General features: G+C 50.4%; 2 protein-coding genes across 2 annotated transcripts; one reads left to right on the forward strand and one right to left on the reverse strand.

Moving 5' to 3' along the window:
• Positions 1–6,137: 6,137 nt before the first annotated feature.
• Hectd3 (HECT domain E3 ubiquitin protein ligase 3) lies at positions 6,138–15,008 on the reverse strand. The gene is made up of 21 exons (XM_038334071.1): positions 14,568–15,008; positions 14,216–14,376; positions 13,880–13,972; positions 13,667–13,802; positions 13,332–13,447; positions 13,130–13,243; positions 12,725–12,807; positions 12,204–12,369; positions 11,568–11,649; positions 10,702–10,884; positions 10,491–10,543; positions 10,260–10,324; positions 10,011–10,114; positions 9,643–9,762; positions 9,465–9,554; positions 8,045–8,251; positions 7,714–7,843; positions 7,542–7,616; positions 7,342–7,423; positions 7,180–7,251; positions 6,138–7,050 (listed from the first exon to the last, which is right to left on the reverse strand). The coding sequence occupies exons 1-21, from the start codon at positions 14,934–14,936 to the stop codon at positions 6,966–6,968; spliced, it is 2,586 nt and encodes an 861-aa protein (XP_038189999.1). The 5' UTR covers positions 14,937–15,008; the 3' UTR covers positions 6,138–6,965.
• Urod (uroporphyrinogen decarboxylase) lies at positions 14,518–20,539 on the forward strand. The gene is made up of 11 exons (XM_038334072.2): positions 14,518–14,951; positions 16,047–16,155; positions 16,808–16,920; positions 17,042–17,121; positions 17,196–17,258; positions 17,508–17,705; positions 17,806–17,967; positions 18,760–18,897; positions 19,044–19,144; positions 19,239–19,305; positions 20,297–20,539. The coding sequence occupies exons 2-11, from the start codon at positions 16,136–16,138 to the stop codon at positions 20,456–20,458; spliced, it is 1,104 nt and encodes a 367-aa protein (XP_038190000.1). The 5' UTR covers positions 14,518–14,951; positions 16,047–16,135; the 3' UTR covers positions 20,459–20,539.
• The last annotated feature ends 1,122 nt before the right edge of the window (positions 20,540–21,661 follow it).

Here is a 21,661-nt window from a genome sequence, read left to right on the forward strand (position 1 = left end):
TTGAAGTTCTTTTTCTGAAAAGCTCAACTATTACCATTGGCAATAATCTTATTAGTGAATTTTCTGGAAGTGGCTGGTTTTATTTTTGTGAATTGTTAGTCACCTTTTCATTTCAAGTAAACAATAATATTCTGTGAGGGCAAAACAGTCATTTCGGCTGTGACTCAAACAATCATGTAAGTACTTTTCTTGGAGCTTACTGTCCTGTTCCTTTGGTATGCACAGAAGTCACACACACACACATACACACATACATACACGCACATGCACATACACACATGCACACATATACATACACACATGCAATGCACACACATACATACACATACACATGCACACACATCCAGTTTTACCACATAGAATAGTAAAAAGGTGTGTACTTAAGGGCCAAGATTTAATAAAATTAACAAATTAAAATATTTATTTGAAAATTTTTAGTTTGGGGAAAACCTACAGAAGAGGGGGAGGAAGGCTTGTAGGAGCTAGAGAGGTCACAAGAATACAGTCCATATGGGGCTTGAGAGATGGCCCAGGGGGTAAGGACACTTAGTGTTCTTGCAGAGGACTTGATTTTGGTTCCCAGCATCCATATGGTGGCCCCCCCACGCCTGGCTCTAGGCACCTGGTTCTTTGATACTCGCCACAAAATACTACGGCCTTCTTCATGTCTTCTTCTTCCTCTTCTTTCTCCTCCTCCTCTTCTTTTCTAATTATTTCTTTTTTAATATTTATTTATTTATTATGTATACAATATTCTGTCTGTGTGTATGCCTGCTGGCCAGAAGAGGGCACCAGACCTCATTACAGATGGTTGTAAGCCACCATGTGGTTGCTGGGAATTGAACTCAGGACCTTTGGAAGAACAGGCAATGCTTTTAACCGCTGAGTCATCTCTCCAGCCCCCTCTAATTATTTCTTTAGCTGGGCATGGTGGCACGTGCCTTTGATCCCAGCACTGGGGAGGCAGAGGCAGTCAGATCTCTGAGTTCAAGGCCAGCCTAGTCTATGGAGTGAGTTCCAGGACATCCTGGGATGTATAGAGAAACCCTGTCTCCAAAAGCCATTTCTCTCTCTCTCTCTCTCTCTCTCTCTCTCTCTCTCTCTCTCTCTCTCTCTCTCTCTCTCCCTCTCTCTCTCCCTCTCCCTCTCCCTCTCCCTCTCCCTCTCCCCCTCTCTCTCCTTCTTCCCCCTCTCTTATTTATTTATTTATTTATTTATTTATTTATTTATTTATTTTTGGGTTTTTGAGACAGGATTTCTCTGTAGCTTTGGAGACTGTCCTGAAACTAGCTCTTGTATGCCAGGCTGGCCTCGAACTCACAAAGATCCGCCTGCCTCTGCCTCCCAAGTGCTGGGATTAAAGGCGTGTGCCACCACCACCAGGATCAAAAGCCATTTTTCATGTATGAGTGTTTTACCAGTGTATGTCTGCATACCACATGCATGCCTGGTATCCATGGAAGCCAGATAAGGACATTGGGTCCCCTGAACTGGAATTACAGATGATTGTGCGCCATCATGTGGGTGTTGGGAATTGAACCTGAGTCCTCTGGAAGAGCAGCCAGTGCTCTTAACTGCTGAGCCATCGCTTCAGGCCTTTTGCAGGTCTCTCTCTCTCTCTCTCTTTTTCTTTAATCACATTCTTTAAGGAAAAAGGCTATAGTTTTTCTCTTCCCAGGACCTAAGATGTGCTCAGTGATCAATTTAATTAGTTGGAATTTTCTCCTGAATTTCCTTTAACATCCCATTTGGTGGTGGATAACTCCTCTCCTGAAGATCCCTTCTCAGGCAGTTCATATTATTCTCGTGTGACTAGGCTCACTGCATATTAATGTCTATCAAGTAGACAGCAGGTACTTTGTAAATGCTTGTTAGAAACGAGTTGATCCTTATACTTTTTTGTTTGCAAGTGATGACATCTCATTGCTTTCCCAAGGTGAATGAGGTAGGCTCAGAAGGGCAAATCCCCTGCAGTGTGAGACACAAAAGAAACATTCCGAAAGTTGGGCCTGAGCTCAGAGACACTCTCCACACAGTCTGCTGGAGAAGCTCTCTTGGGGAATTTGCTGGCCACCTCATACTGATCATCTTTTCTGTTTGGCTGTGGGCTTGTCAGTGTGGTGGGGAATTGTTATTTTTAGAGCACCTAGTGAAAGATAAAAATGAGAAAAAAACCTACTTTGGCCGCTGATGGCGGGAACTAAAGTACTTCTAACTTAGATTTGCGTGTCATCCTAGTGATCACCCATGGGACTAGTGATAAGTCAGAGAGCAAATGATGTCACATTGCTTACCGTTATAAAACAGTTGGCAGCAATCTCCATTAAGTAGGACTTCTTCAAATACAAAGAACTCCCACCATTGGTGACTTTGAAAGTCAAAGATGAGCCAGCAGTGGCGGGACACTCTTTAACCACCCTGCACTCAGGAAACAGAGGCAGGCGGATCTCTATGAGTTTGAAGTTAGCCTGGTCTACAAAGCAAGTTCCAGGACAGGCTCCAAAGCTACACAGAGAAACCCTGCCTCGAAAGACAAAGAAAAAAAAAAGGTCAAGAATGTAGATGTTGGTGTTCAAGTTGATGAGTCAGTTTTTAAAGAAGAAATTTGATTAATTTGGTGGTTTCCCTACTTTTATCATAAACAACTTTTCAGACTGTTGTTTCCCCCCTTTTTAACGGGAGATACAGTTTTAAGGTCATGTTTTGTTTATTCATTCAACAACCAGCTACTCGGTGCCTATAGCTGATGCTTGCTTGGGATCATTCCCTACATCAGTCTCCTTCCCAACAATTTCAGGTTCTTGTGATAAACCTGAAAAAATAAGGACTTGACATGCTAGCAGGGCTAGCAGCCTAAATTATAGTTTAAACAAAATGACTAAAGAGAAAGGTTATTAAAAGTTGGCATTGTGGGGGGAATAAGTTGGGCAGGAAGACCACACGACAGCTTTGGGGTACTGTGAGGTGTCTGTGTCCACCATGTGTGGCAGTCAGAGGTAGACGGCAGGTGGAGTTCTTTCAAAGCTGTTTTCCTTGAGACAGGTTCCTCATTTGGCCTCGAGCTCTTTAAGTCAGGCTGGGCTGACTGGCTAGCAAGCCTGTGAGAGCCCCGCTCTGCCTCTTCAGTGCGGGGCTAACAAATGTGAGACCCTACACCTAGCCTTTGCACATGGGCTCTGGGGTCAGGTCTTCACTGACGGATCTATCTTCCCAGCTCAGAACTTAAGAGTTGTATAGAAGCCTCCTCCTCAACGCCAGTACAGGGCAAACCCAGGGCTCACACTTGTTAGTCAAGCACTTTGCCCTTGAGCTGCACCCCTGGTCCTCACAGAGAGTATAGGGACTTGTTTCATTGATATCTTTCTAGAGTGTGTGTGTTGCTAGGGATCAAACTTCAACATGTGTCTAGGTCTTGCTTATGTTCAGCAGGTCCTATTCCACTGAGCTCCATCTCCAGTCCCTCTATGACTTTTCTTTTTCAAAAAAAGTTGTTGTTTTTTTTTTAAAAAGATTTATTTGTTTATTATGTCTACAGTGTTCTGGGCACCAGATCTCATTACAGATGGTTGTGAGCCACCATGTAGTTGCTGGGAATTGAACTCAGAACCTCTGGAAGAGAAGTCAGTGGTCAGTGCTCTTAACCTCTGAGCCATTTCTCCCACCTCCCAAAACTGTTTTTTTTTAAGATTTATTTATTTATTATGTAGACAGCATTCCTTCCATGTATGACCGCACGCCAGAAGAGGACTCCAGATCTCATTATAGATGGCTGTGAGTCACCATGTGGTTGCTGGGAATTGAACTTAGGACCTCTGAAAGAGCAGTCAGTGCTCTTAACCACTGAGCCATCTCTCCAGCCCATCCAAACTGTTTTTTAAACATGTAGTTATATGTATGAATGTATGTGCGTATACATGTGCACACGTGCAACATGCAGGAGTTGGTTCTCTCCTTCCACCTTATGGCTTTGGGGGGATTGAATTTAGGTCTTTGGGCTTGGTGGTGAGCACTTTCAGCTCAGCCTCTATGACTTTCTAGCTAACAAATTTAGGAGAAAATGGGAGCAGTTTATATTATGAAAAATAACACATTACCAAACATCTAAAAATTCTCCCCTCCCCTCCATATAAGCAACGAGAAATGAGAGACCAGGCTGGCCTTGAACTCAGGAGATTCAGCTGCTTCTGCCTCCTGAGTGCTGGGACTAAAGTGTACACAAGGCAAGAGAGAGAACAAACCGGCCAAGAAAGTGTAGCAAAGAGAAAAATGATAACCCTAGAAGTAAAACTGAAGGCTCATAAGCAGCTGACCCTGTGTGCTGACCCTGTCTGTGGTCACCACACATTTGTAGCCACAGCAACTTAGTGAGGGTGATCGCACCTCCGCTAACGAGGAAAGCAGTTGCAGTACACAGGATGTCCCAGAGCAGGCAATGGCAGAAAACCCTTCACATTAAAGGGTTCTTTAGACTGGGTATGGCGGTGGGTGCCCGAAATCTCAGCATTTGGGTGGCAGAGGCAGTATTGCTGCAAGTTTGTGGTCAACCTGGTCTCCATAAGGAGTTTCAGACCAGGCCAGTCAGGGTTACACAGCAAGACCCTGTCTCAGAAACAAAACACGTGGGGGCTGGAGGAAGTGTTTCTCCATTTAATCAGATGGAACATACAAAGGATAACATGTTTCAGGGGCTGCAGAGTTGAGAGCCATTATAGCTCATCCTGAGGACCTGAGCTTAGCACCTAGCACCTGTATCAGGTGCCTCACAAATGCCTGTAACTTCAGCTCTAAGGGATTCAACGCCCTCTTCCAGCACCTCCTGGGGTGCCTACATTCATGTACACACACGCCATACAGATATAAAATATGTACACACAATTTTAAAAATAAATCTTTTAAAAAGGGGGAATAAAATGTTTCAGACAATCCAAACTTAGAAAGAAGTATGGTAATTCATCATGGAGACGATACAGGCTCCACATGTTACACAATGAGGAAGATGAGCAGTGTTCCCTTTACGTGTGCTGTGATGTAAAGACCGATTTAGCCGTGGTGCTTTAGACGTGATGCCCGACACCTTACTCTGTGTTTCGTTTCTTTCTTTCTTCTGTTTTTAGTTTTTTGAGACAGAATTTCTCTGTGTAGCCTTGGATGTCCTGTAACTCGCTCTGTAGATTAGGCTGGTCTAGAACTCACAAAGATCCGCTTACTTCTGCCTCCTGAGTGCTGGGATTAAAGTGTGCACCACCACCAGCAGGGCCATGCTTCATTTCTACATGAATGTAAAGCAGGTTGCAAACCAGTGTAAGAGAGATACTAAGGACACCCATCCTGCTGTAGAGACTAACTACACCCCACAGCATCTGAGGGAAGGCCCTTCCCTGATAGGAGAGGCAAGGGCACTCCTTCCAACAGCAGAGCCAGGGGGGAGCTTGCTGAGAACAGAGCTTGGTGCTGTGCAGCTGCTGGGATTCCTGTGGCTTCAGCTCCTTGGGTGGCAGGGAGGGTGTTCATGTCTCCTCTGGGCCACCCACAGTGTATGGGTAGGACAGGGCTGCCTCAGGAGGCTCAGTGGGGTGTGAGTTCAGGGTTTGGGAGAGAGGTCTGGGCATTCACACAGCCATGTGGAGAGAGGGTAGTAAAAGAACTTTGTTGGTGGCTGCGTGAGCTCTGGAGGACATGTTAGGAAAGCTTACGGTCTGCTCTGATGGGCAACTAATGGTCGTACACTGTGGCAGGACACCGAGACAACTGTTCAATGGATTGTGCTCGATGGAGCACGTATTTGGGGTAGGAGTCCCTGTACTGTAGTTATGGGGCACCGGGGGCAGACGGGTGCTCCAAGCCTGTCAAAATCAGCGGTCCCAGCTTTACCTTCCACGTGCCATCCTTCCACTCACGTGCCTCTGGAAGTGGGGGCTTCCATGCTCTAAATCACCACACTCAGCTCGGAATGTGTCAGTCGTCCATCCTCTCCCCCGAGCCCTCTCTCCCAGGCTGCACCCCAGATGTAATATGTGCGTCACTGTGAAGCCCCACCATGCGCTACCGTGAGGCACATGGCCCCTGCTCCCAGTAGGGCCTCAGAGCGCCTTCCAGGATAGCAGCACCATGACCTTAGCAGGGATCACAAATGCACATTCTAAAGAAATGAATTCATTTATTTATTCAGTTCTCCCATGTACAAGACCTTCTAAAGGAGTGTCATGGAGGCCCTCAGGGTGTGCACAGCCCACAGAGCTAAAGTCTGGGCTTTACTTTAGAGTATGATAAGGGGGAGTTCCTGAATGTTCTGAGAGGATGAGGAGCCACGGTTGTGTGGGATTTAGGGTGAAAGAGCAGACATGGAGTTGGGTTGGGGATCACACAGAGGTGATGAGCTTTGGCTGTTGGTAAAGACTGAATGTTGGGTGGATGTACATTCTAAGCCATGGGAAGGACAAAGCTCACACACCTTTGCTATGGAAGGAAGAAGACAAGTATTCAAGGGTTGGGTACTCAACTGGGGCTTCATTCTTGGGGATATGTGACCAAGGAATATGACCATCCTATCTGTCCTTGGCTCCTCGCTTCAAGTACCATCCTATCAATTTTTTAAACATTTTGAGCCATGACTGAAGCTAGAAAAGGGAAAACCAGGGGAAACCAAAAATAGAATCAAAGTCCATGAGTTGGGGAGCTAGGCAGCTCCCTTCAAGTAGCTCAGGCCTGGCAGCTTGTGCTGGGCTTTTGGAAGATTCCTTCTCACAGATGCTAAGTACCCGGGGAAGCAAGCCCCAGGAGAACAGGACTTGTGGGTCTGTGGGGGCTGGACCACCAGGGTCAACCCATGGCTCCCACTGTAACCGTACACAGGAGCAGAGCCCACTGTTCTGAGGTTATCTGAACCCATCACCTCTGTTGAGACCCAAGCTGGGTTGGCCTGGGTGAGGGCAGCATGACGTGCTTAGGCACAGCTGGACTCCTCCTTACTCCTCCCAGGGGCTCATGTCGGTGTCAATGGCCACGCAATTGTAGGCAGCGTAGCGGAGCTTCTCCTCGCATACCTTGGCACTAGCGGAGGAGAAGAAGGTGACTAGTCGGGCACCTCTGCTGCTCCTCAGGGTGTGCTTCACTGCCAGCCACCCAGCCACCCTTCCGCATGAGGACGTCACCCCCAAGCACGAACCTAGGAAAACTCACCTGGCATAGTGCGGGAGGAAGAGCGTGCTGGAGCAGGTGGAAGACTCAGGCAGAGCATCTGTGGTCTCATAGCTGGGAGTTTTGAGAGGCAAAAGGTTAGGAAGCGGTGTAGGGGGATGTGTGTGTGTGGAAGGCCCCTCAGGCCCCTCTGCGCTCACTCACCCCAGTTTGTCTGGGTAGATGTAGATCCGGGCTGGGAGGCGGCTGCGACCGGTGACAAAGCGCAGGAAGCGGCTCCGGTCCTCTGGGTGGAGGAGGAGAAAATTAACGCTTGCACTGGTGGTGAGGGAGGTTCTACAACTTCTATCCGGCCTCAAGTCACGTCCCAAGGCAATGCAAGCAGCACTCTGCCCTCTACTGACCGTTGGTGAAATTGTTCAGAGCCTCCCAGAAGTACTGCACCCGTGTGTCGGATGGTTCAAAGTCCTCGAACCGAGCTGGAGGGGCCAAGGCAAGAATCCATCCTTAGGTCTCACTCTGCTCATCCTTCGGTTCCACCCCTTCAGCTTCACTGCCCTGTCACCCAGAACTCACTGAGCTTGCGCAGAGCATCCACAGTGACCTCCGGATCCCCACACACCTTCTTTTCCAACTCTTGCCAGGTCAGCAAGTCCAGCACAGCCTGTGGTACCACCTTCAGCAGGCCTGCCTGCATGGCTGCCACCTAGGAAGGAGAGAGAAACCTGGCTGGGAAAGAGGGCGCTACTTTCAGCACGCACTGGGGACATCTCTGTACTCACTGATCAAGAGGAATGAGGGGCACAGCTATGGGTAGAGCTAGAATCAGGGCTGGATGGTGGCTACCAGTGGGCTCTGTCTGTCAAGGGAAGGGGTTTAGGAAGACCCAAACCTCCCCCGTTACTACCTGCTCCTTGCTTTCCTCTAGGCGCGCCTTCTGCACCAGCTGGATGAAACGGGAGCGGTCCTCATAGCCCACCACGACGCCCGTGCCCCCAGGAATCAGTTCCACCACCTGCTGATCACTCAGGACGGTGGTGAATGTTAGCTCCTTCCCAAACTTGAACTCAAATGTCTCCCTGTCCATTCCTTCCATCACTTCCAGAAGCTTCACCTGAGGGGTGGGGAGAGGCAGGGGACTCAGCTTTTTACTGGGCAGACAGTGTCTGTCTTCCTGTGGGTAACGTAGAGAGCAGAGGCCAGTGAAGGGCTGTGAAAGCACTGAGACAAGACCTGGCCAGTCTGGGGGGTTAGGGTTGGCACCCTGCAGGAAATGGCACTTGGCCTGACCCAAAGGACAGCAGGGAATTGGCTTGGCCACAAAGGAAGTCAGAAGAGAGCATCTAGGACAAAGCTGAAAACTCAAAAGCCTAAAGAACGTTTGGCTTTAGCCTGAGTGCGAACTGACGGGCTGAGGTACAGGAGCCGGGTAAGGCCTTTATAGAGTTCGTCCTGTCCTAAGACCAAAGTGAAGCCATCAAATGGTTTACTGAGCAGAGTGAAATGAATGACTCTGGCAGCACGGAAATGAGGTGGACAAGATTAGCGACAGGGGCAGTAGCTGTACGGTTGGAAGAGAAGGACAGATCCCTGAACCATGGGAACAGCAGTGAGATGGGAGAGGCACACTAATTCCAGGGAGAGACTGGACAGGATGTTGTGGGGAGAAGAGCTAAGGGTGACCCCAGTCAGGCCTGGTGGCTGGCACATGACTGTAATCCCAGTACTTAGGAGGGGGAACAGGAAGATCAGAAGTTCAAGACCATCCTCAACTATATATCCTCTACTATATGAGACCCTATTGCAGATAGCAAAAAACAGGGCTGGCAAGACAGTTAAGTACATAAAAGCACTTGCCACCACGTCTGATGGCCTGAGTTCAGCTCCCAGGATCTACATGGTAGAAAGGGAACCAGTTCCCAAAAGTTGTCCTCTGACCTCCACATGTGTACCATGGTGCATGCACCCACCTACACCTCCCCCCCCATAAATAAATAAGCAAATAAGCTTTTTAAAAAGGCAAAAACCAGAACAAACAAAAAGCCCTAAAGACTTTGGCGTGCGCCAAGGGGATGGGGTGGCGCCTGAGCCCAAGAGGCAGTGGGCTGGGGACCAGGTGAAGTGTGCAGAGCACAGGGCTCAGATGTGCCATCTTGTGGTAGATGCAGATATGGCCCCAGGCTAAGGAGAGAAGTGCCTGTCGGAGGATTTTAGGAGTTACCATAATAAAGATAGCAGCAGAACCCGCGGGGGTCAGTGAGACTAGAGAGGGGACACATGTATTTGGGGGCAGTGGGTCTGGGCAGAGGGGTCCAGGTCTTGCTCACCAGCACGGAGTCCACGGCTGGGAAGTCTTTGCTCCAGCTCACCTCCTCACCAGACAGCTGCTTCCACACGAACCCAGGCAGGGCCAGTACCTGAGTGACAACCAGGGCTGTCTTCTCACTGAGCCTCCCAGGTCTGGGGCCCAGGCTCAGCTGACAGGATGATGACTGGGTTACTCACCAGGAACTCCTTACCCCGAAGGGCAGCCCCCATCAGCTGTCCGATCCACTCATACTTGGCAAAGTCTCGGCAGGAGGGATTAGGCACGTACATGTCCCGGGCCTCACCAGTGCCATTGCCCTGCCACACAGACAGAGCTGTCAGCAGGTCGTGGGGGAGTCCCTATCTTCCTACTGCAAGTACCCCAAAGACTACTGCTCCCCCTCTACCATCCTTCCTAATGTACAAGGGACACTGCTCTCCCTCTGTGCAGAGGCTGCCCTGGTAATTCAACCCCTCCTCCACTGCCTCTTCCAGCTCCATCTGATTTTTAAGAGATTTGCAGAGATGGCAGAAATTTGGTGGTGGGTGGGTGGAGAGACAATCACCTGGTTCGCCGTGCGCACAAAGAAGGGCAAAGGCACAGGGGTGTCAGCTGAGCTGGGACACAGCTCTTCTGACATATCTGCCAGGCTGTCACGGAAACCACCACCTGAAATAAGATGCTTTGAGCTGGGCACATAAAAGTCCAGCCCTCTTGAGGGGTAACAAGCAGGCGTCTTATCTGTCAGCTGGTAATCCCAGAACATTCTAACACTCTAAAAGGACAAGAACTGGGAGCCGCGTCAGGGCCTCACCTTGGTCAATGATGCCTTCTGCAATGAATTTACATTCCCACCACTGGTCGTAGCGCATGGGCCACCTGAAAATAGGGATGGGTGGATCTCTGCTATGCCAGAGCTGGTCTCAGGCACATTAACTGGCCCAGAGACCATCCAGGAAAAGACGACAGGGTGGTCAGAGTGAGGGGTGCGGCGCAGTGTGTGGACATATGGGCCTTGGGCATGCTCCTAACCCTCACGTCATACCTGTAGTCCAAGGGCTTTTCATACTTGTCAGAAGGCTTGAGGCCTTCATAAACCTGTGGGCATGAGAAAACGGGAGTAAGTGCAAGCCACAAGGAAGTTCATCTTAAATAGCTGTCCCTATTCAGGCCCAAAGACCTCACACAAGTCCCTCTTGGACTAAACCCCGAGCCCCTTACTGACCCTCCCCTAGTCTGATCCAGGCGGTCCAGACCTGGGTGAAGACTGCATTCTTGCAGGCAGGGTCCCGAGATGGGCAGGCACGGTGTTCCATGGCAAGGCGGCGGTTGATGTACAGCCGTGGCATGAAGCTGGGCTTGCTGCTTTCTGAATCACGCAGGCACTGTGCCACCAGGCTGGGCCGCTGGCGTGACAGCAGTAGGAACTGTTTCACTTGCTGGTGAGGAAGGTGGCCAGGCAGAATCAGTGGGCAGTCAGCCTTTGCCTAGCCTTGGGGTGTCCCTCTATGCCTACACCCAGTCTTATCATCTAGTCTAGCCCATTCTGTGCTTGCCTATAGTTTCTTCCTCAAACTAACCACAAGGGGGAACTTTTTAATTTTTATTTCATTTTTTTGGTTTTCTGAGACAAGGTTTCTCCATGTAACAGTTCTGGCTGTCCTGGAACTTGCTCTGTAGACCATGCTGGCCTTGAACTCACAAGAGATCCCCCGTCTCTAGCTCCACCTCCTGAGAGCTGGGATTAAAGGTGTATGCCACCACCGTAGGCTTCTTACAAACTTTCTAATAGTTCCACAGACAGAGCAAAGTTCCTCCCTACTTCACCCCCTGGTACACTGGGCTCCTGAGGTGCAGACTATGCTTCCTGTCAGCCCCTTCCTAGGCTTGTCCATGCCGCAGTCAGGCCTGGCTGTGTGGTGCGGAAGTGCAGCAGCAGCCAGCATGCTCCTGTGCAGTCGCTTTCCCTCTCTCCTATAGCACCTGGCTTTCTTCTTGGTTTCCAGAACCAGAAAGGGCCTAGCCCGAGGGGTTTTAGGAACTTTTTGCTGAAGAATGAAAGCTACCTGACTGGGAAGGAGGAGCCCAACGTCCAGATAAGTACTGCAGGGTCCAGACTCACTTTAATCTCACTGAAGGTGCCCAGCGTGTGGTCCCACGCAGGTACCAGGTGGTGCAGGACACTGTCCAGGATCTTGATGAATCTGTGGTAATGGGTGAAGATAAAGAGTTTAGGGGCTGGAGAGATGGCTCAGAGGTTAAGGGCGCTGGCTGCTCTTCCAGAGGTCCTGAGCTCAATTCCCAGCAACCACATGGTGGTTCACAACCATCTGTAATGAGACCTGGTGCCGTCTTCTGGCCTGCAGGCAGAACACTGCATACATAATAAATAATAAATCTTAAAAAAAAAGTTTAGCATGGAGGTCGAGCAGTGGTAACACATGCCTTTAATCCCAGCACTCAGAAGGCAGAGACCGTCAGATCTCTGTGGGTTCGAGGCCAGCCTGGTCTACAAGGTGAGTTCCAGGACAGACAAGACTACAACAGAGAAATCCTGTCTCAAAAACAAAACAAAAAAGAGTTTAGCACGGATGTAAGACCCCAGTCTCTAATCCACAAGGACAGAAGCGATGATCAGGAGATGCTCTGGCCCTCAAAGCGGAATAGTTTATTTTACCAGACTTTGGGGCTTCCTTCATGCAGACTCCCAAGGCTTAGGGAGAGGAAGACAGGCCTGCAGGGCCAGGACTGTAGCTACCTCTGCAGAAGGACAGCTCTTCGGTACAGGACTTCCGGGTCAGTGCCTTCTAGGCGTGGATATCGCACCAGACTGGCTGGCTGAAACAGGTCTGCATTCAAGCCTAGCTCCCGCTGTCTAGAGGACTTGATCTTGACCCCTCGAAGACGAACATCAATCCCATCATCTGAAGGAAGGGGGGAGGGGTTAGAGTATGGTCATCTACTGTGACTGCTGCCTTCTTGGCCCTCAGACCTGGGAACGGCTCCTTAATGGTTGGCATTTTCTCACTGTTAGCCACTAGAGGCTTCAGAGATTCGATTACATCACCCTGATATTTATGTATTCATCTCACCTCTATGCTGTTGGAATGCCTGTGGATCATAACACAAATTCCTTTTCTAGATGAGCCCAACTACCCCTAAGGCTTTAAGCTTGGCTTACATCTATCTCTGGCCCCATAGCTTTATCCTAACTCCATGTCCATCCCCTTTTCTTGCCCCCATCCATACCCTGGGATTCCTCATAGCCTTAAGTCCCACCTCGACACTCAACGATTCGGATCTCGATGATTGGCAGGTGGACAGTCATGTCCTCCAAGACACAGACATCCCCAATCAGGGTCCTAGGAGACAGGTACAAAACAGATCAGATGAGGGGCCGGGCGGTGGTGGCGCACGCCTTTAATCCCAGCACTCGGGAGGCAGAGACATGTGGATCTCTGAGTTCGAGGCCAGCCTGGTCTACAAGAGCTAGCTCCAGGACAGGCTCTAGAAACTACAGGGAAACCCTGTCTCGAAAAACAAAAACAAAACAAAACAAAAAATAAAACAGATCAGATGCTTGCTGCCTTAGACCTCCAGGGACTCCTGAGGTTCCATTCAAGCTGAGCTTGGCCCCATTGCTAAGATCACGCCCCACTTCCCACCCTGGGACAGCTCGCTCACTCGTCAATGCTCACGTCACTCAGCTTCTTCAGGTTGTCCCCTTCACCCCCATAGACCACGACCCGCTTGGGCATGAAGTTGTCGTCTGTGGTATCGACTGTGAGAAGCAGTTTCCTGAGGGGTCGGAGTATGTATCTGAGGGCGTCTCTAGGCACCCACGGCACATGGCTCACCCACCCTGTCCGGCCCAGGACCTACTCACTTGACAATTGTGCCTTTCTTCATGGTGAGCCGAACCCAGTGTTGGCACTGGGACCCGTCGCTCTCCCAGTAGGTGTCTGCATTGCTATCTGTCAGGCAGGACACATTGAACTCCTCCTAGGATAGGGGCAGAAAGATGGAGTCACATTTGCACTGGGTGAGTGTTTGAGTTGGGGTGGATGTGGGGTAGGAAGGATGTTGGGGGTTCCCATAGGGATTCTAAGGGGAGTGGGACTAAGTGTGGCCCGTGGGGATGATGGTTTGGCCATGGGAGCTCTGGACCTAGCATTGAGGAATGTGACTGTATCTAGCCACAAGAGGAGTCTAGGCACCCACCGTGTAGGAGGAGACATCTATGCTCTCCACATACTGCTTCACGCTACCCAGGTTCTCATCTTCTTTGCCCAGGTGGTCGTATAAGAAGTGGATCAGGTCCTCGTCGCACTCGTATGTCCATGTTGGGGGCACATAGCTAAGCAATACCAAACCCCTTATTAGGCTGGGTTCAGGCCCTGCTCCCTCCTCTTCCACCCCATCCATATAACTCACAGTAGCCTTTGCACTGCTTCCGTGTAGGCCTCTGCAGGCTGAGGCCTGGACCCCAGGCGATGCGAGTATGTCAGATCCACCACTTGTTCCCATCTGCGGGCACAGACTGGGGTCAATGAGGAAGGCACGGGCAACAGGACACAACCTCCAAGGTCTTGAGCCTTCTCCAGAATTCTACCACCAAACCTCCAGAAAACTCGTCCCATCCCATTCAGGTCTCATCCCTGCCTGTTATCTACCCCGATATCTCAGACAACCCAAGGTTTTGGATTTGGACTGTGTTTCCAAACCCTCTGCCCCGCTCGTCACCAAGTTGCCTTCTTTCAGTTGCAGGACCTGAGCACCGGCCGGTAGTCCACGCCAAAGAGCTGCTGCTGCCGCTGCAGGTGGTCCGGAGTGTCGATGGGTACTAGGCGAGCCCCGCCCTCCGCCGGGCGACACACCAGAAGCCAGCCTTCGTCCAGTCCGCAGTCACTCAGGTGTTCGGCCAGTTGCTCCTGCAGGGACGTGCCACACGGGGACAGCCGTCAGGGGATAGCTGTCAGGGACAGCTTAGCTGCTCGCCCAGCCCAGGGCAAAGAGCACCGAAAGCAGTACCAGCTCACTATGGGAAAAGGGGGGCGGAACAACCAGGACTTTGGCTGGATCCAGGGGGTCTTTTGCGGGGTCCCCGACAACTGGGGCGCACCTTGGTCAACTTCACCCAGAGGCCGTGGCCGTTGCACAGCTCCTCGCCGGTGGTTCGCACGCAGGCTCCACGCCGGAGCTCAATACTGTCGCGGGCGGCGCGCAGCGGTCCCGAGCCGGCGCCTGGGGCAGGGCCCGCAGCACCCACACGCAGTCCCAGGCCCTCTGCCTCCCACACAGGCAGCAGCACGCGCGACGGTCCCGCCGGGTCCTTGTAAAGCTTGTAGAGCACCTCTCGCGGCACGAAAGCCAGCGCCGCGGGTAGTGGCAGCCCAGCCCGGAGGCTGCGCGCCGCCTCGGCCAGGAAACGCACGCGGCCCAGGAGCTGTCGCGGGGACTCGAGCGCCGCTCCGGGGCCAGGACCAGCCATGGTGAAGCCGCTACGGTGAGACCCGTCAGGGAAACCCTGCCCCGCAGCAGCGGGGGCACCGCAAACTCAGCTTCCCACCACGCCCTGCCCTGCCTTCCACCCTACTTTGCCGTATGTTTTGGATTAAGTGCACAGCATATTTCCACCGTCTGGTCTGGTGTACTCTGACACTTCACGATAGTTCCTATTTTGTGACCCCGTCCAGGGTTAATCCAAAGCAGACTCAAAATTAGACTCTTGTTATGCAGCACAGGCTAGTTTCGAACTCGCTGTCCTCTCACTGGCTTTATTCAAGCGCATGGTGCTACTACCTTTGTTCAAGCAACTGCCACTACAAATTTTCTGGGTGCTTTGGCCTCTTGTTTTTGTCTCCTGCCCAACAAATATTACAACTGGTTTTTTGAGAAAGGGTTTCTCTGTGTAGCCCTGACTGTCCTGGAACCCACTATATAGACAGACCCGCGTACTCAGAGATCCGCCTGCCTCTGCTTCCCCAGTGCTGGGATTAAAGGTGTGAGCCACCATGCCCTGTTTGAGAAATATTTTTAAATTTGCTAAACTATCTATCCTAGGGGCGGCGTTACTAAATGTTTGGTAGAATGACCCCTTCCCCGGTCACTGGCAGGATGAATTTTCAATCATTCTGGATAGATGCTATTTGTTACTCCTAACCCCAGGAGACTAATATTCGTTGTCCACTTAAATGTGATTACTAATTTCTGGGTTCCCAAACGATTCGTAGAGCAGTCCCCGTCTTGCTCAGCATTTTATCATTCCAAGTAACTACTAGTGGGTATTGTAAACGCAGAGTAAAATACTTCAGTTCCGTGTACAGCCTTTTGCATCATTCGTTTGCCAGATAACATTGTTAGTCTCATGGAAGGGAGTGAAAGCGAGACTTGGGCTATTTCGGGATTTCCAGATCACAGATGGCAACAATTTTCTCATGCCACCTTAAGACGTATTGAGAAGTCATTTCTTTCTTTGTTACTGCGTCGCAACAGTGGACTTTACGGTGAAAAGTTGCTGGGGTCCTACGGGCAGCAGGGAGGGCAGCCCAAAAGCTGTCACTGGAGTGGTCACGTGATTCTCAATATGGCGACGGCCTAGGGTGCCTTCAGGAAGGGGCGGAGCCTGGACTGTGTAGGCGGAGATTCAGATTAAAGCGGTGACCGGCGACTGCTCAGCTACTGTTTACCATGGAGGCGAACGGGCTGGGGTGAGTCTTCTGCTGCATGCGCTGTGGGTATCTTGCTTTCTGATTCCGGTCTTCCAATTCAGGGGATATATCCTTAAACTCTTATTTTTCTGGAGCGCTCCACTCTCCAAGTACGAACCCAAGTCACTGAGATTCCAAATCTTCCAGTCGTGGAACAGAACCTTCCCCGCTCCCTGCCCCGCCTTCCCTCCCGACCTGCCCCCCCCACCCCCCTCCATTCCAGGGATTACTTTACGGGACTGCGTCCCAGGACGTTCCGACGTGACTCAGAACTTCTAACTAGCACCTGGGACCATCAACTCTGATCCTCGCTCTCGGTTTAGGGGATCGCCCTGCTTCACAATCAGACCACTCGCGGCCCGGTCCCCGAGATTAACTTCTTTTCCCCAAACTCTCTTTACTGGATTTTCATTCCACGACACCGCCCCCCCCCCATCCCTCTAGTTTGGGAAAGCTGGACAAACGTTAGAAGAGAGGCCCCAGTGGGGCCCCCCTCCTGGTCTTGTGCGCCAACTGATAGAGAGGAGGCAGAATGGGTGGGGAGCCATGGTTTGCAAGCGGACCTGGAGGCGGCAGATAGCGGTGCCTGACTGAACCCGCCTTCCCCAAACCCCAATCTAGCTTAATGACATTTACTCCACCTGATCTTCAGACGCAAGAATTTTCCGGAGCTGAAGAATGACACGTTCCTGAGAGCAGCGTGGGGAGAGGAAACAGACTACACTCCTGTTTGGTGCATGCGACAAGCAGGCCGATACTTACCAGGTCAGGGGCAAAGCTATGGTCTAGATAAAACCGGAAATTCTAGAAGGCGAAGTTCTTCAGGGGACCATGATAACTTTGGAAGACCTCGTGGTTGAATCCTGTCCTCCCTCTCCTCTCACAGAGTTTAGGGAAACTAGGGCGGGCCAGGACTTCTTCAGCACCTGCCGCTCTCCTGAGGCTTGTTGTGAACTGACTCTGCAGGTGAGGGCCTCACAAGTGCGGGTGGGACTCATGCGCTCAGTGAGCCGCCTCTCTAACCTCTGTTATTCCTACAGCCACTAAGAAGGTTCCCTCTAGATGCTGCCATCATCTTCTCTGACATCCTTGTCGTGCCCCAGGTACTCAATCCTGATCATGGAAGGTGACTTTAAAAAAAAAAAAAAAAGAAAGAAAGGAAGGAAAGGAGAGGACTCCTTGGAAATCTGTCTTGTCAGTTTCAAGATTAGTACATAACTGGTAGAGGAAAACACTAAGAAATGGAGTTTGCCGGGGTTTGTTTATTCTTTTATTTCCTTATCACGTGGGTTGAACCAACCCTTCCCTCTGCAGTTCCAGGTTATGAACCCAGATATTTTATCCCCCTTAAGGCACTGGGCATGGAGGTGACCATGGTACCTGGCAAAGGACCCAGCTTCCCAGAGCCATTGACAGAAGAGCGGGACCTAGAGCGCCTACGGGATCCAGCAGCAGTGGCCACGGAGTTGGACTATGTGTTCCAAGCCATCACCCTTACTCGACAACAGCTGGCTGGACGTGTGCCACTAATTGGCTTTGCTGGTGCTCCGGTAATTCTGCACAGGGCATGGGCTGGAGCATGAAGAGGTCATCCTGGCAGGTCTGGTAGCGACACGGGATTCTATGCTGTGACATCTTTGTGCCCTGCAGTGGACCCTGATGACATACATGGTGGAGGGTGGCAGTTCAAGTACCATGGCTCAGGCCAAGCGATGGCTGTACCAAAGACCGCAGGCCAGTCACAAGCTGCTTGGCATACTCACTGATGCTCTGGTCCCGTATCTAATAGGACAAGTGGCTGCTGGTGCTCAGGTGAGTCTCTAGGGACAAGTAGACTGTAGCTTGGTCTGTCAGGACCCAAAGCAATGGCTTTTTAAAGTGGAGAAAGCAGGCACTTACTGTTCCTCCAGTGATCTGACTGCAGTATCTAAGTGGTTCTCAATCTTCTTAATGCTGTGACCCTTTACTAGAGTTCATGTTAGGGTGACCCCCCAACCATAAAATTTTTTGCTACTACATAGCTATAAATTTCTTAGTGTTATGAATCATCATATCTGATATGGGACCCCTGTTAAAAGAAAGGGTCATTCAGCCTCAAAGGGGCTGTGACCCACAGGTTGAGAACCACTTAGATTTTAAGCCCTGAAACGACCCAGTACTTAAAGGTCTGAGTATTTGGAGATTGAAGCTGCTGTTAGGATCTGGAGAAGGCAAAACTGCTGCTTCTTCTGTCTCTGCCTCCCAAGTGCTGGGAGAGGAAGATGAGTCTGCTACCACGGCCTTGCTCTTTTCTTTCTTTTTTGAGACAGGGTTTCTCTGTGTAGCCCTGGAGATCCCAGAAGTCACTCTGTAGACCAGGCTGGCCTTAAGCACAGAGATCTTGCCTGCATTTGCCTCCTAAGTGCTGGGATTAAAGGCATGTGCCACCACCACCTGGCTTCTTTTTTTCAGGGCAAAACTTTTTTAATAACACCAAGCTCCTAGCCTGAGAATAGATGAGGGTTTAAAGTCACCCAGGGACAATTATGGCCTGGCCTGTGTGTGGGCTGGAGGGACCTCCTCTGTGTGTGTTATGCGTTCACTTTTCTTGTCACCCATCTATAGGCACTGCAGCTCTTTGAGTCCCATGCAGGACATCTTGGCCCAGAGCTCTTCGGCAAGTTTGCACTGCCCTACATCCGTGATGTGGCCAAGCGAGTGAAGGCTGGGCTGCAGGAGGCAGGTCTGGCACCAGTGCCCATGGTGAGGACTGGGGCAGGTTTAGTGAAGCACTTTCAGGGCTAAGTCCTGCATGGACTGAAGTCACCACTGGAGGGTAGCAGAAGCACAGCCAAGAGAGGCAGCAGGCGCAGCAAGGCTTAATGTCAGAGCTCTGCTCTTTTCTCCAGATTGTCTTTGCTAAGGATGGCCATTTTGCCCTGGAAGAGCTGGCCCAGGCTGGCTATGAGGTAGTTGGACTTGACTGGACAGTGGCACCAAAGAAAGCCCGGTGAGTGATGGAGGAGTGGGCACTAGAGGCTGAGGTAGAGGGTACCATCCCCAAATGTGCAGTGACAGGGATGTGGCAATGGCTCTGTTTCCAGGGAGCGTGTGGGGAAGATGGTGACCTTGCAGGGGAATCTGGATCCTTGTGCCTTGTATGCATCTGAGGTAATTACTGGGCCCAGCATGTATATAAAAGGTTTTCTCTGTGCACTGTGCAATGGTTGAGTGATCACAGGGGTATGGTTTATTATACCTGTTTTTCCTCTCCTCTATCCTATACACACCTAAGAAAGCAAGAAATGAAAACAAATTAGTTTTTGTGGCTGTTGTCTGTCCCCTCCTCTCACTCCTTGAAGCAGAGGACCCAACCCAGAGCCTGTGCTTGTCAGGCTACCACACCTTCCCTTTTTGAGCCAGAGGCTGGCCTCAGACTCACTGTGTAACGGAGGCTGGCTTTGGACTCATCTTCCTGCCTCAACTTCCTAAAGTTTTAAGATTATGGATAGCTCTCATTTGTATGTTTTGGTAAGCTTATTATTATTGTGTGTTTGGTTATATGTATGTCATGGGGCTTATGTAGAGACTAGAGGACAACACTTGGAGTCAGTTATCTTCTTCTGTCTTTCTGTGGGTCCCAGGGATTGATCTCATGTCATCAGGGTTGCTAGCCAGCACCCTACCTGCTGAGCCATCTCCCGGGCCCCCATTTGTATGTTCTTAGTGTCCGATGCATGTGAGGCACCTGGTAAGTTTTGTTAAGTTAATGACAGTGACACTGCGGGAGCGCTCCTGCGTGTGTGTGCACTACTGTTGTGTACAGGGAGGTACAGCCTTGCGGGAGCGCTCCTGCGTGTGTGTGCACTACTGTTGTGTACAGGGAGGTACAGCCTTGCGGGAGCGCTCCTGCGTGTGTGTGCACTACTGTTGTGTACAGGGAGGTACAGCCTTGCGGGAGTGCTCCTGTGTGTGTGTGCGCTACTGTTGTGTACAGGGAGGTACAGCCTTGCGGGAGCGCTCCTGCGTGTGTGTGCACTACTGTTGTGTACAGGGAGGTACAGCCTTGCGGGAGCGCTCCTGCATGTGTGTGCACTACTGTTGTGTACAGGGAGGCTACAGCCCTGCTGACCTCCTAGACCGTGCCCTCTTGGTCCTCTAGGAAGAGATTGGTCGACTGGTGCAGCAGATGCTGGATGAATTTGGGCCACAACGCTACATTGCCAACCTAGGGCACGGGCTTTACCCTGACATGGACCCAGAACATGTAGGAGCCTTTGTGGATGCTGTGCACAAACATTCACGTCTGCTTCGACAGAATTAAGTATGTGCCTTTCCTTTCCGCTCAAGGACCACCAACACGGGTTGTTTCCCGGAGAATAAAACTTCCAGAGCTGGAGTCTAACATGTCCCCTTGTTTGTAAAGGTTTATGATCTTATCCTCAGTCCCCTTCCCTTCCCTTCCCTTCCTCACACACACACACACACACACACACACACACACACACAAAAACTATGTAGACCCGGTTAGCCTCAAAACTCAATAGATCCACCTACCTCTGTCTCTCAAGTGCTGGGATTAAAGATGTGTGTCACACCAGGCCAGGCTCCTTTGTTCCTTTTCGTTAAGCCTCCTCTGCGTCTTCTTTCACAAGTCTCAGGGCTCAGGTGTCAGTGAGATGCCCTACAGCATTAACACCAGGCTCACACTACCATCATGCTGTCAGCTACCCAAGCCCAAGAGTGACGTGATATTTGGTATACCTTTCCAGGTAGTTGGGGCTATGATATATATATAAACAAAAAAGGGCACAGAAGTGGCTAAAACACTTTGGAGTTCAGGAGAGGAAGATGGAGTCTGGGTAGACAGGAGTTAGGGAGACTAGCTTTGATACCACATTATGGGAGAGTATAAAGACCCACAGCTAGGTTGCTTAGAACTGGAGCCAAGGTATGATGGTCTCAGAAGCCAAAGGATCCTCTGACACTTCAGTTCATTGTGTGTTATTTTTTGAGCATGCCTGCTGATTATCTCAGAATCTTGGGATCCTGCTTATCATGTGACATTAGGACGTGACTGTTTGATTCCTGGGACAAGGTTCTGAGGCCTTAGAGCCATGGAGATGGGTGTGATGTAAGGAGTCTTTCATTTGTCCATTTCTGTACATCTCTAGGCCCAACCAGGCCCCTGTCCCATCAAAGGAGAAACGAACCTCATTTATTGATAGAACACAATTTCTGCTTTAGAAAAATGATCTTTTCTGTGATCCATGATTTATTCATAGAAAAGCACTGAGTTCACATACTTGCTAAAAAAGGGCAATCATGATACAGAAATGGGAGTGGCTTTTCCTTTTTTTTTTTTTGCCAACCCATTGGGCTGAGACAGTGTAGGGGCCCTTGGCTGGACAGTAACACATTAGTAGCCACGAACAGCAAATACAACTTACTGGTCAGTTTGGAATAAAAAAGATAACATGTAGTTTTCCAAAAAAAAAAAAAAAAAAAAAAAAGTAAATCAGACAGA

The sequence above is a fragment of the Arvicola amphibius genome, chromosome 6 (assembly GCF_903992535.2).
Source record: "Arvicola amphibius chromosome 6, mArvAmp1.2, whole genome shotgun sequence".
NCBI classification, from domain to species: domain Eukaryota; kingdom Metazoa; phylum Chordata; class Mammalia; order Rodentia; family Cricetidae; genus Arvicola; species Arvicola amphibius.